The sequence below is a fragment of the Anomaloglossus baeobatrachus genome, chromosome 2 (assembly GCF_048569485.1).
Source record: "Anomaloglossus baeobatrachus isolate aAnoBae1 chromosome 2, aAnoBae1.hap1, whole genome shotgun sequence".
NCBI classification, from domain to species: domain Eukaryota; kingdom Metazoa; phylum Chordata; class Amphibia; order Anura; family Aromobatidae; genus Anomaloglossus; species Anomaloglossus baeobatrachus.
The window spans coordinates 86,091,069-86,103,655 of record NC_134354.1 but is presented as its reverse complement, the minus strand read 5'-3'; the positions used below and the strand labels follow the sequence as shown (position 1 = coordinate 86,103,655).

Here is a 12,587-nt window from a genome sequence, read left to right as displayed (position 1 = left end):
ATAAAAAAAAAATGGAGAAAAAAAAACCGCATTTGCTCATACAAAAATGCGCACATAAGTATTATAACTGTACACTACGGCGAAATACACTGTTGAGTTATTTAACATGTAAATAAAGAAACGTCATGACGTCCAAACGTCTAAAGCACAATGTGACACGCCACACTGTATACCTGCTGATCTAAAGCGAAACTGAAAGCGAAAATGTCACCAAACAAACGTGCTAAGGTCTGGGGCCAAGGGGAGGTACAATACTTGGTTAAAAGGATGGATGCACTGGACTATATATGTGCAAAGACATATCCACGTCCTATGGGACATAAAAGAAGTGTGGTTAAAAAAATATGCAGGGGCCTGTACCGTAAATTTGCTATCAGACGCACACCAACGCAGGTACTGAAAAAATGGGCTGATTTAAAGTACAGGGATAAGGAGAGAATAGAAGAAATTCGAAGTAACCTGGTAGTGATAGCTGGTAAGATATTTTTTCTTACTTACATAAGTTAATTGTTTTGAATTGTAATATCAAAACATTAGAGGTGTTGTGTTTACATTAATTAAAGGTCTGGTGTTATTTTTAATATTAAATAATCACATCATATAATCTATTTTTTTTTTTAATTTTTTTATTTTATGTTAACAGATGTAAATTCATTGACTAATGAGTCAAGGCAGCCCTCAAACAATAATGAAGATAATGTTGTCCAGCAGCTGTCTCCAAGCATGGATTCCAACCGTGAAAATAGCATACCCATTTTAACCCCTTCACGACCATGGACGGAAAGATCCGTCCTTGTGCCCTGGGCCTTAACGACCAAGGACGGATCTTTCCGTCATGGCGGAATCGCGGCACCGGAGCCTCCGGTGACTGCAATATGTTAACAAAAACCGCAGATTCGGGGAGGAGGGGACCTGTTCCTGACCTTAGGAGGGGTGGTGCCTCCTCCCTGGACCTACGGAGGCTGTGATTGGCTGACGAACGCCGCTCAACCAATCACAGCCACTGTAATGTTCCAGCCATTTAAAATGACTGAAACATTGAAACCAAGCCCTGGCCAGTGCAGCTGTAGCACTGGCCATTGGCTGGAGCTGGGTGACCTCACTGGATCACTCTCCCCCAGCTCCACTGCTCTGATTGGAGAGATCGGCCTTGTGACCGATTTCTCCAATCACAGTGGACCTGTTGCCGGTGACCGCCCCCATCAGCTTCACTTGTCCCTGCAGCACGCCAGCACACTGAGCACAGTGAGTGTACACAGTGCAATGGCAGGGCGACAAGCTCCAGTCCCATGCTGTTATGAGACCGGAGCATGGGACCCGGAAGTTGCCGCGCTGCCATTGCACTGTATGAAAAGCGTCCCGATCCGCCGCTGCCCTCCGCGATCTGCCACCTGTCTCCCCGATCTCCTGCCCGCACCCTCACCCCCACACCTCCCGATCCGCTGCCGCCGCCGCCCTCCATCTGCCACAGTCCAGCGCTCCCCCCAATCTGCTGCCCGGCCCCTCACCTCCGTGCAGCAGATCGGAGGGAGCGGTGACACTATGACAGATGGAGGAAAACAGGGATCGTGCACCCTGTCCTCCTCCATCTGTCATAGTGCCACCGCCCCCTCCGATCTGCTGCCCGGCCCCTCCCCCTCGTGATCGGTGCTCGCCCCCTCCCCTCCGTGATGTGCTGCTCGCCCCCTCCCCTCCGTGATGTGCTGCTCGCCCCCTCCCCTCCGTGATGTGCTGCTCGCCCCCTCCCCTCCGTGATGTGCTGCTCGCCCCCTCCCCTACGTGATGTGCTGCACGCTCCCCCCACCTCTCACCCCCGTGGTCAGCCACCCACCCCCTCCCCTGTCACCGCCGTGATGTGCGCTCCCTCCCCTGTCACCGCCGTGATGTGCGCTCCCTCCCCTGTCACCGCCGTGATGTGCGCTCCCTCCCCTGTCACCGCCGTGATGTGCGCTCCCTCCCCTGTCACCCCCGTGATGTGCGCCCCTTCCCCTGTCACCGCCGTGATGTGCGCTCCCTCCCCTGTCACCCCCGTGATGTGCGCTCCCTCCCCTGTCACCCCCGTGATGTGCGCTCCCTCCCCTGTCACCGCCGTGATGTGCGCTCCCTCCCCTGTCACCGCCGTGATGTGCGCTCCCTCCCCTGTCACCGCCGTGATGTGCGCTCCCTCCCCTGTGACCGCCGTGATGTGCGCTCCCTCCCCTGTCACCGCCGTGATGTGCGCTCCCTCCCCTGTGACCGCCGTGATGTGCGCTCCCTCCCCTGTCACCGCCGTGATGTGCGCTCCCTCCCCTGTCACCGCCGTGATGTGCGCTCCCTCCCCTGTCACCCCCGTGATCTGCTGTCCACTCTCCCTCCACCTCTCACCCCCGTGACCTGCGCTCTTCTCACCTGTCTCCCCCGTGATCTGTGCTCCCTCACCTGTCACCCCCGTGATCTGCTGTCTGCTCTCCCTCACCTCTCACCCCCGTGATCTGTGCTCTGCTCACCTGTCTCCTCCGTGATCTGTGCTCTGCTCACCTGTCTCCTCCGTGATCTGCGCTGCGCTCCCTCCCCCACCTCTCACCCTCCCCGATCTGCTGCCTCCTTCATCTCCTGTGATCCAGCTGCCTAGATCCATCCTGTAGGGTAACTATCCCCAATCTCACCACCCATCCCCCCCACCCGCCCCCTCCCCCCATCCTCTGCCGCTCCTGCATCCACTGCGCCCTCTCCCATCCGCCCCCACCCTATCCCAGCCGCCGTCTCACAATCACAGATGCTCCCTTTATATGCCGCTGCCCCCCCATCTGCTGCCGCCCCATCTGCCGCCCCCCCCCCATCTTCCGCTGTTGTTTTTTTTTCTATGCCATGGGGTCTAGTTTCCAAAATGGGGTCACATGTGGGGGAGCTCCACTGTTTCGGCACCTCAGGGGGTCTCCAAACAGCATGGAATACGCTAATTATCCCAGACAATTTTGCGTTTGAAACGTCAAATGACGCTCCTTGCCTTCCGAGCCCTGCTGTGCGCCCAAACATTTGAGTTCCACCACATATGAGGTGTCTGTGTACTCAGGAGAAATTGCACAATACATTTTATGGTGCAATTTTTCCTGATACCCTTGTGAAAAAAAAAGCTACCTGGTTGAAGTAACAATTTTGTGGTAAAAGAATTTTTTTTTATTTTCACAGCTCAACTCTATTAACTTTTGTGAAGCCCCCAGAGGCTCAAAGTGCTCAATAAACATCTAGATAAATTCCATAAGGGGTCTAGTTTCCAAAATGGGGTCACATGTGAGGGAGCTCCACTGTTTCGGCACCTCAGGGGCTCTCCAAACGCAACATGGTGCGGCTAACGATTCCAGCTAATTTTCTGTTCAAAAAGTCAAATGGCACTCATTCCCTTCCGAGTCCTGCCGTGCGCCCAAACAGTGGTTTTTCCCCACATATGAGGTATCTGCGTGTTCAGTAGAAATTGCCCAACAAATTTTGGGGGTTCATTTAATCCTGCTACCCTTGTGAATATGCAATATTTGAGGCTAAATTAACATTTTTGTTGCAAAAAGTAAAATGTTCATTTTTTCCTTCCACATTGCTTTAGTTACTGTGAAGCACCTGAAGGGTTAATAACCTTCTTGAATGTGGTTTTGAGTAGCCTGAGGGGTGCCGTTTTTGGAATGGTGTCACTTTTGGGTGTTCTGTGTCATGTAGACCTTTCAAAATTGCTTCAAATGTGATGTGGTCCCTAAAAAAAGTGGCTTTGTAAATTTTGTTGTAAAAATGAGAAATTGCTCATAAACTTTGAACCCCTATAACTTCCTTAAATTTTTTTTTTTTTTCCCAAAATTGTTCTGATGTAAAATAGACATGTGGGAAATGTTATTTATTAATTATTTTGTGTCATATGTCTCGTTGGTTTTTGAGCATAAAAATTCAAAGTTTGAAAATTACAAAATTTTCAAAATTTTCGCGAAATTTCCGTTTTTTCACAAAGAAATGCAAAAAATATCGGCCTAAATTTACCACTAACATGAAGCCCAATATGTCACGAAAAAACAATCTCAGAATCACCGGGATCCGCTGAAGCGTTCCAGAGTTATAACCTCATAAAGTGACACTGGTCAGAATTGCAAAAAATGGCCTGGTCTTTAGGGTCAAAATAGGCTTGGGACTGAAGGGGTTAAATGAGGAAGCAGACAGCCTTGATTATGATGTAATTTCACCATCATCAGGACATGCTGATGCAGATGTAATGTTTGAAGAGAATATGGAGGACAATGGTACTGTTGTGTTTTAGAATATTTAGTACAGTTTTAAATCATTTTCTAAATCGATTAAACTCTAACAATATAAACTTATTTTAAAATTAGGTGGGAAAGGATCAGGTTGGGGCATTTGGGAGATGAGCGCATCATCCGGAGATGAAATTGAAGAAGAAGTTGTCAGTAATAGTAAGTTTAATGATTTTACAACATTATGGTCAATGGAAAAATGGAATGATCACTTCAAGTGGGTTTTTTTAATTTAAAAAAAAAAAAAAAAATTTTTAAAAAAAACCTAACGCTAAAAATTTAAAAAAAAATGTATTATTTTCAGAAATAATAACCCTATATGATATTTATCTGTCCGCGAACAGACTGAAAGAAGCCTCTGCGGCCCATGATTCCCTAATCCTGAAATATATTAATCAACGTCATAAATAAATCATGTTTTCTTGTGATGTTTATATGTTTTACATGTATGTTGAAATGTTTGTAAATTAATAGTTAACCAAAAACTATATAACTAAAAAAATTTTTATACAAGTTAATAACAAAATTAAAATAAAACACAATTTTTACAGTTCTAAAATATAACTAAATTGTAGCGTAATTTATTCAAACCACACATTATTTCATATGCCAGGTTTATTCACAAGGGAAATTGGAATAGTAACAAATTTGTTTATTGTCACAAATATGCACTAAATATCATGCAACAGAAGGAATTCCATAATAAAAAAAAAAAATAAAAAAGGAAAAAAAATTAAAAAAAAAAACACAAACATTTTTACATTCGAAACTACTTCTTTTTGCGTTTTGTAAGCAAACTCATGCGTGACCTACGGCCACGCACACCACCCTTTGGAAGTGGTTGTATTGATGGCTCTGCTGCAGCTTGAGGATTTTCCGGGGCATCAACAGGATCAACAGGATCAACAGGATCAACAGGATGAGAAACCTCGCCAATGGCAACATAGGATGACTCTGTTAGTTTTTGAGCTCTTGCCAAACGTAAGACATCCTGGATTAAGCATTGGGCAATGTATTTCTGTTCTGGGGTAAGTTCACGCAGTTCATCATCAACGAAAATAGCAAGACCAGAAAGGGGTGGTCTGTTGTGCTGGTCTAGGATGTTTTGTGCCACTCCCATCAGTTTGGTTACAGCTGTAGTAGTGTTTGCTGGGATGGTTTTTTTTTTCCTTTGCCAACTTTGTGTGTATAACACATTTGATGGGCCAGCCTCAAGCAAATCCACATTGGTTATTTGGCTAGCAGGAGTTTCCATTAGGTGTTCAGATGATGATTGTTGACTTGTTGTTGGCTCCTGCAATACAAAAAGTACATAATTTAATTAAATTATCATTTTCAAATTATTTTTTCGTAAAACATTTGAAAACTTTTACATATATGGAAAAGTATACAAATGTTCATTTCATTATAAATAAAACCATCACAAATTGTTTGTGACAAATTATGAAAGTAATAAAAATTATACCTCAGATATAATCACTTCATTGTTAGCATCTGGGGGAATATCACCACCAATATTGAGGCTACTGGTTGATGGCCTGTGAAGCTCCTGGTCCCTTGTGAAATTCAATAAATCAAAATACCAGAGCGTTGGGACTAGAGATGAGCGAACCGGTCCCGGTTCGGCTCGAGGCGGTTCGCCGAACGGGGGGTCTGGCTCGAGTTCGGCTCGTCGAACGTTCGACGAACCGAACTAGAACCAATAGGCTATAATGGGAGGCAATCACAAACACATAAAAATGCATTATAAATGTACACAAACAGTTAATAAACATTGCCATAACACTTACCGGTCCTCGCGATCCCTTCTGCACTCTGTCTCCTGCCGCTATTCCATCCGATGATCGCTGAATCCTCCCGGTGACCTGCACTGCCAGCAGAGAAGCAGGACCTATCGTGACGTCAAAATAGCCATGTGACCAGTCACGTGGCTATTATCTCATTGGCTACAGACTGGTCACATGACTATGACACGTCATGTAGGACCTGCGAGTGCATCTCTCCGGTACACGGTGCACATATGTGTATCGCCGTGTACCGGCGACATGCTCTAGCACACGGTCGACTCCCCGTTCCGTTAGGGACCGGCTGACACAGCCGGTCATTAACGGAGATCACCGTTGCCATAGCAACGCAGTTAGCGGTGACGTCACCGCTAACCGCGGCTCCGGGAGCACCGTTGCTATGGTAACGCGTCTGTCAGCGTTACCGCTGTTACCGCTAGCAGCCAGCAGTGATCACTCACGGAGTGAAGGCTGCACGCTGCTTCCCGATTGTAGTGAGCATTGTAGTTAGGATGGAGGTTCCCCAGCCCCAAGTGATGCCCCTCACTACAATCGTCACTACTACTACACTAGAAAGAAAGAAGACAGAAGAGCAGGATCGTGGAGGGCTGACAGGGGTAATAAAGATGGAGTCTCTAATGTGTCTGTGTATTTATTTCTATTAAAGTATTTTTTCTCTGTGTGGTGTCTTTTTTTAACCCTTTATTGGAGATTCTTAATGGCCGGGTCAAACGTGCCTGACATTAAGAATCTCTGGCTTAATACTGGCTGGTAAAACAAAGCCAGTATTAACTCATGATTACCCAACAAGCCACCCGGCTCCAGGGCTGTTGGAAGAGTTGGATACAGCGCCAGATGATGGCGCTTCTATGAGAGCGCCATTTTCTGGGACGGCTGCGGACTGAAATCCGCAGCAGAGGCGCCCACAAACCTCGGGCTAACCTGTGCTGCGGATTCCAATCCCCAGCTGCCTAGTTGTACCCGGCTGGACACAAAAATAGGGCGAAGCCCACGTCATTTGTTTTTTAATTATTTCATGAAATAAGTGAAATAATTAAAAAAAACGGGCTTCCCTATATTTTTGGTTCCCAGCCGGGTACAAATAGGCAACTGGGGGTTGGAGGCAGCCCGTGGCTGCCAGCTGTACCTGGCTAGCATACAAAAATATGGCGAAGCCCACGTCATTTTTTTGGTGGGCAAAAAACTTCTGCATGCAGTCCTGGATGGAGTATGCTGAGCCTTGTAGTTCTGCAGCTGCTGTCTGCTCTTCTCCATACAGACAGACAGCAGCTGCAGAACTACAAGGCTCAGCATACTCCATCCAGGACTGTATGCAGAAGTTTTTTACCCCCTGAAAAAATTATGTGGCTTCGCCATATTTTTGTATGCTAGCCAGGTACAGCAGGCAGGTACGGCTGCCCCCAACCCCCAGTTGCCTATTTGTACCCGGCTGGGAACCAAAAATAAAGGGAAGCCCTTTTTTTATTATTTCATGAATTTCATGAAATAATTAGAAAACAAATGACGTAGGCTTTGCCCCATTTTTGTGTCCAGCCAGGTACAACTAGGCAGCTGGGGATTGGAATCCGCAGCACAGGTTGGCCTGAGCTTTCTGGGCCCCACTGCTGCGATTTGCAGTCTGCAGCCGCCTCAGAAAATGGCATTTTCATAGAAGCGCCATCTTCTGGCGCTGTATCCAACTCTTCCAGCACCTGCCTGCTATACCTGGCTAGCATACAAAAATATGGCGAAGCTCACGTCCTTTTTTTGTAGCTTTTTGGCAAAAAAAAAAAAAAATGCTTCCCTGGATTTTCCATTGCCAGTGAAGGTAACACCAAGCAGTGGGGGTTAGCAGCCAGTAGCTGCTTGGATTACCCTTAGCTAGCAATACAAAAAATGCAGTGGGAGCTAACATATATTTTTTTTAATTATTTATTTAAATAACTAAAAATAAAATGGGCTTCCCTGTATTTTGATTGCTGGACATCACAGTGCTGTAAAAATAAATCTTTAAAAAAATGACGTAGCGCTCCGCGGTATTTTTGATTCTCAGCGCAGATAAAGCAGACAGCTATGGGTTGCCACCCCCATCTGCCTGCCGTTACCTTGGTTGGCAATCAAAATACAGGGAAGCCCATTAATTTTTTCTATTTAAAAAATAGTTAAAAAAAAAAATTACGTTGGGTCCCCCCATTTTTGATAGCCAGCTAGGGTAAAGCAGACGGCTGTAGCCTGAAAACCACAGCTGGCAGCTTTACCGTGGTTGGGGATCCAATGTGGAGGTCCCCTCAGGCTCTTTTTTATAATTATTTTATAAATATTAATAATTACACAATAAAAGTAGGGGACCCCCCAAATTGGATCACCAGCCAAGGTAAAGCGGACAGCTGTGGTCTGGTATTCTCAGGGTGGGAAGGTCCATAGTTATTGGGCCTTCACAGCCTAAAAATAGCAGGCCGCAGGCACCCCAGACGTGGCGCATCCACTAGATGCGCCAATCCTGGCGCTTCACCCCAGCTCATCCCGTGCCCTGGTGCAGTGGCAAACGGGGTAATAAATCGGGTTGATACTAGCTGTAAAGTCACCTGAGATCAAGCCCAGCAGTTTGTGATGTCATGGCGTCTATTAGATACCCAACATCATAAACTGTCAGTACTAACAAAAACAAAAAATCGACAAAAGAAATTTATTTGAAAAAACAGTCCCCAAAACATTTCCTCTTTCACCAATTTATTGTAAGAAAAAAAATAAAGGGGTCCCACGACGACTCTGGACCGTCTAGAATATGGGGGGGGAGACACTCAGGGAACGTATCCCCCATTTTCTAGGAGTGCGGACCCTTCATGTGAGGAGTGTGGGTGCAATGAATCTGCACTCACTCTCCCCGGGTCCACAGCAGCAGAGTCCATGTCGTAATGGTTGCTACCAAAGCTGCAATGCCCTGCTCATGAGGTAAGGGCATGCCTAATCAGGAGAACTACTGTAGAGGAAGCTCTGCTCACTGGTATATAGGTGCTCAGAGGTAATAATAGATAAAATTAGTGAGTAACCTCGGCACTCTATATCTCCCAGACTAAGTCAGTAAGTCACAACGGATAGTAATGCAAAATCACTCTTTATTGGTCCGTATTAAGAAAATTTTTTTTTCATAAGCATATATGTTTTTGTCCAAAACAAGTTACAAATGACGTTTCGGCCTGAGCCTTCGTCAGATTGGACTTATCTGCATGTAATCATGAAAAATGACAATAATCAGTATCACATAAGAGTGAGAGAACAATAACATAAACTCGAACAATGTAGAGGTACAATTGGGATGCAGCAAAAAAATTGCAACACAGCAAGAAATGAAACACATGATACAAATGTCATAATACAGTACAAGGACAATATAGTAATGACAAATATGGGGTCAGAGTAGACTTAGACAGCTCTGGTACGAAAGAGATGTCAATCATAAAGTAACATGTGCAGTAGGTGTAGAGCTACACTATGCATGGCAGAGCTAATGGGTAGACCGACCATAGAAAAAGTAGAGAAAAAGTGGAGAAAAAGTGGAGAATAAGTGGAACATAAGAGGAGAAAAAGTGGAGAAAAAGTGGAGAAAAAAGTGGAGAAAAAAGTGGAGAAAAAGTGGAGAAAAAGTGGAGAAAAAGTGGAGAAAAAGTGGAGATTAAGAGGAGAAAAAGTGGAGAAAAAAGTGGAGAAAAAGTGGAGAAAAAGTGGAGCATAAGTGGAGAAAAAGTGGAGAAAAAGTGGAGCATAAGAGGAGAAAAAGTGGAGAAAAAAGTGGAGAAAAAGTGGAGAAAAAGTGGAGCATAAGAGGAGAAAAAGTGGAGAAAAAGTGGAGAAAAAGTGGAGCATAAGAGGAGAAAAAGTGGAGAAAAAGTGGAGCATAAGAGGAGAAAAAGTGGAGAAAAAGTGGAGAAAAAGTGGAGCATAAGAGGAGAAAAAGTGGAGAAAAAGTGGAGCATAAGAGGAGAAAAAGTGGAGATTAAGAGGAGAAAAAGTGGAGAAAAAGTGGAGCATAAGAGGAGAAAAAGTGGAGAAAAAGTGGAGAAAAAGTGGAGCATAAGAGGAGAAAAAGTGGAGATTAAGAGGAGAAAAAGTGGAGAAAAAGTGGAGAAAAAGTGGAGCATAAGAGGAGAAAAAGTGGAGAAAAAAGTGGAGAAAAAGTGGAGAAAAAGTGGAGAAAAAGTGGAGATTAAGAGGAGAAAAAGTGGAGCATAAGAGGAGAAAAAGTGGAGAAAAAAGTGGAGAAAAAGTGGAGAAAGTGGAGAAAAAAATGGAGATAAAGTGGAGAAAAAGTGGAGAAAAAGTGGAGCATAAGAGGAGAAAAAGTGGAGAAAAAAGTGGAGAAAAAGTGGAGAAAAAGTGGAGCATAAGAGGAGAAAAAGTGGAGAAAAAGTGGAGAAAAAGTGGAGCATAAGAGGAGAAAAAGTGGAGAAAAAGTGGAGAAAAAGTGGAGCATAAGAGGAGAAAAAGTGGAGAAAAAAGTGGAGAAAAAAGTGGAGAAAAAGTGGAGAAAAAGTGGAGAAAAAGTGGAGAAAAAGTGGAGATTAAGAGGAGAAAAAGTGGAGAAAAAGTGGAGAAAAAGTGGAGCATAAGAGGAGAAAAAGTGGAGAAAAAAGTGGAGAAAAAGTGGAGAAAAAGTGGAGAAAAAGTGGAGAAAAAGTGGAGCATAAGAGGAGAAAAAGTGGAGAAAAAGTGGAGAAAAAAGTGGAGAAAAAGTGGAGTAAAAGTGGAGAAAAAATGGAGAAAAAGTGGAGAAAAAGTGGAGATTAAGAGGAGAAAAAGTGGAGAAAAAGTGGAGAAAAAGTGGAGCATAAGAGGAGAAAAAGTGGAGAAAAAAGTGGAGAAAACGTGGAGAAAACGTGGAGAAAAAGTGGAGAAAAAGTGGAGAAAGTGGAGAAAAAAATGGAGAAAAAGTGGAGAAAAAGTGGAGAAAAAGTGGAGAATAAGAGGAGAAAAAGTGGAGAAAAAGTGGAGAAAAAGTGGAGAATAAGAGGAGAAAAAGTGGAGAATAAGTGGAGAAAAAAATGGAGAAAAAGTGGAGAAAAAGTGGAGAGAAAGTGGAGAAAAAAATGGAGAAAAAGTGGAACACCCTTTGGTACCTTTCATGTGGCACTAAGGGGTGCTTAGCTTTGTATTTAGCCAAAAAAATGAAAAAAAAATGACATAGGGTTCCCCCTAGTTTTGTAGCCAGCTAGGGTAAAGCAGACGGCTGCAGCCTGCAGACCACAGCTGGCAACCTCACCTTGGCTGGTAATCCAAAACTGAGGGCACCCCACGCTGTTATTTTAAATTAAATAAATAATTAAAAAAAAAAACCACGTAGGGGTCCCCCAAAATTGGATCACCAGCCAAGGTAAAGCAGACAGCTGGGGCCTGATATTCTCAGACTAGGGAGGTCCATGGTTATTGGAATCTCCCCAGCCTAAAAATAGCAGGCCGCAGCCGCCCCAGAAGTGGCGCATCCATTAGATGCGCCAATCCTGGTGCTTCGCCCCAGCTCATCCCGCGCCCTGGTGCGGTGGCAAACGGGGTAATATTTGGGGTTAATACCAGATGTGTAATGTCACCTGGCATCAAGCCCTGGGGTTGGTGAGGTCAGGCGTCTATCAGATACCCGACATCACCAACCCAGTCAGTAATAAAAAAAAATACACGACAAACACATTTTTATTTGAAAAAACACTCCCCAAAACATTCCCTCTTTAACCAATTTATTAGATTGAAAAACAAATCCAGGTCTGGTGTAATCCAAGGGGTTGCCATGACGATCCACACTGTCCCAGTCAATGAAGAGCAGGATGTTCCCCATTGGCTGGGAGAGCAGTGCAGTGACCTGAGCTAACATCAATGGGTCAGCCCAGGTCACTGCAGGGGATGACAAGTGCTGCTGTCAGTGAGGTACATTACCTGCGCTGATCTCCAGCACACTGACAGCCCCTGTCACTGAGGTCAATGACCGGCGCCTTCACATCAAGTATCGCGAGAGGTCCGTGACGTCACCGCCAGTGTCAGTCTCGGGTCGGAAGCGAGAGGTGATGTGACAAGCGGCGGCCATGGAGGACAGTGACAGCGCTGAGGTCGGGATGGCGGGACTTCATCACCGCAGGTAAGCCGAGCGAGCGAGCGAGCGAGCGAGCGAGCGGGCGGGCGGGCGGGCGGGCGGGGGGGGGGGGGGTGGATGTGTGTGTGTGTGTGTGTGTGTGTGTGTGTGTGTGTATGTATGTGTACATGCCGCGGGCAGGAGGGGGTGGAGCGAGCTGAGCGGGAAAGTGTGGGCTTCCTGCACGTAACTAAGATAAACATCGGGTTACTAACCAAAGCGCTTTGCTTGGATACCCGATGTTTATCTTGGTTACCAGCTTGTGGCAGGCTGCCAGCGATGGCTCCTGCTCACTGTAGCTGTAAAAAGCCCTGCTTTTTGCTGCTAGAACCGTTCTCGAACGTATCTAGAACTATCGAGCTTTTAGCAAAAAGCTCGAGTTCTAGTTCGATCTCGAACAGCCCAAAAATCACTCGAGCC

General features: G+C 45.5%; 1 protein-coding gene across 5 annotated transcripts in view; it reads left to right on the top strand.

Annotated features, from left to right (window-relative positions):
• The window catches only part of LOC142290977 (NACHT, LRR and PYD domains-containing protein 12-like), a 1,131,354-nt gene that overhangs the window by 201,055 nt on the left and 917,712 nt on the right, over nucleotides 1-12,587 (top strand). For 4 of the 5 annotated variants that reach the window (XM_075335136.1, XM_075335137.1, XM_075335134.1 and 1 more), the window contains exon 4: nucleotides 4,347-4,427. The exons of the other annotated variant lie outside the window; for it this stretch is intronic. In XM_075335136.1, the coding sequence (XP_075191251.1) occupies nucleotides 4,347-4,427 (81 nt within the window). The remainder of the gene's footprint in view (nucleotides 1-4,346; nucleotides 4,428-12,587) is intronic. 5 annotated transcript variants of the gene reach the window in all.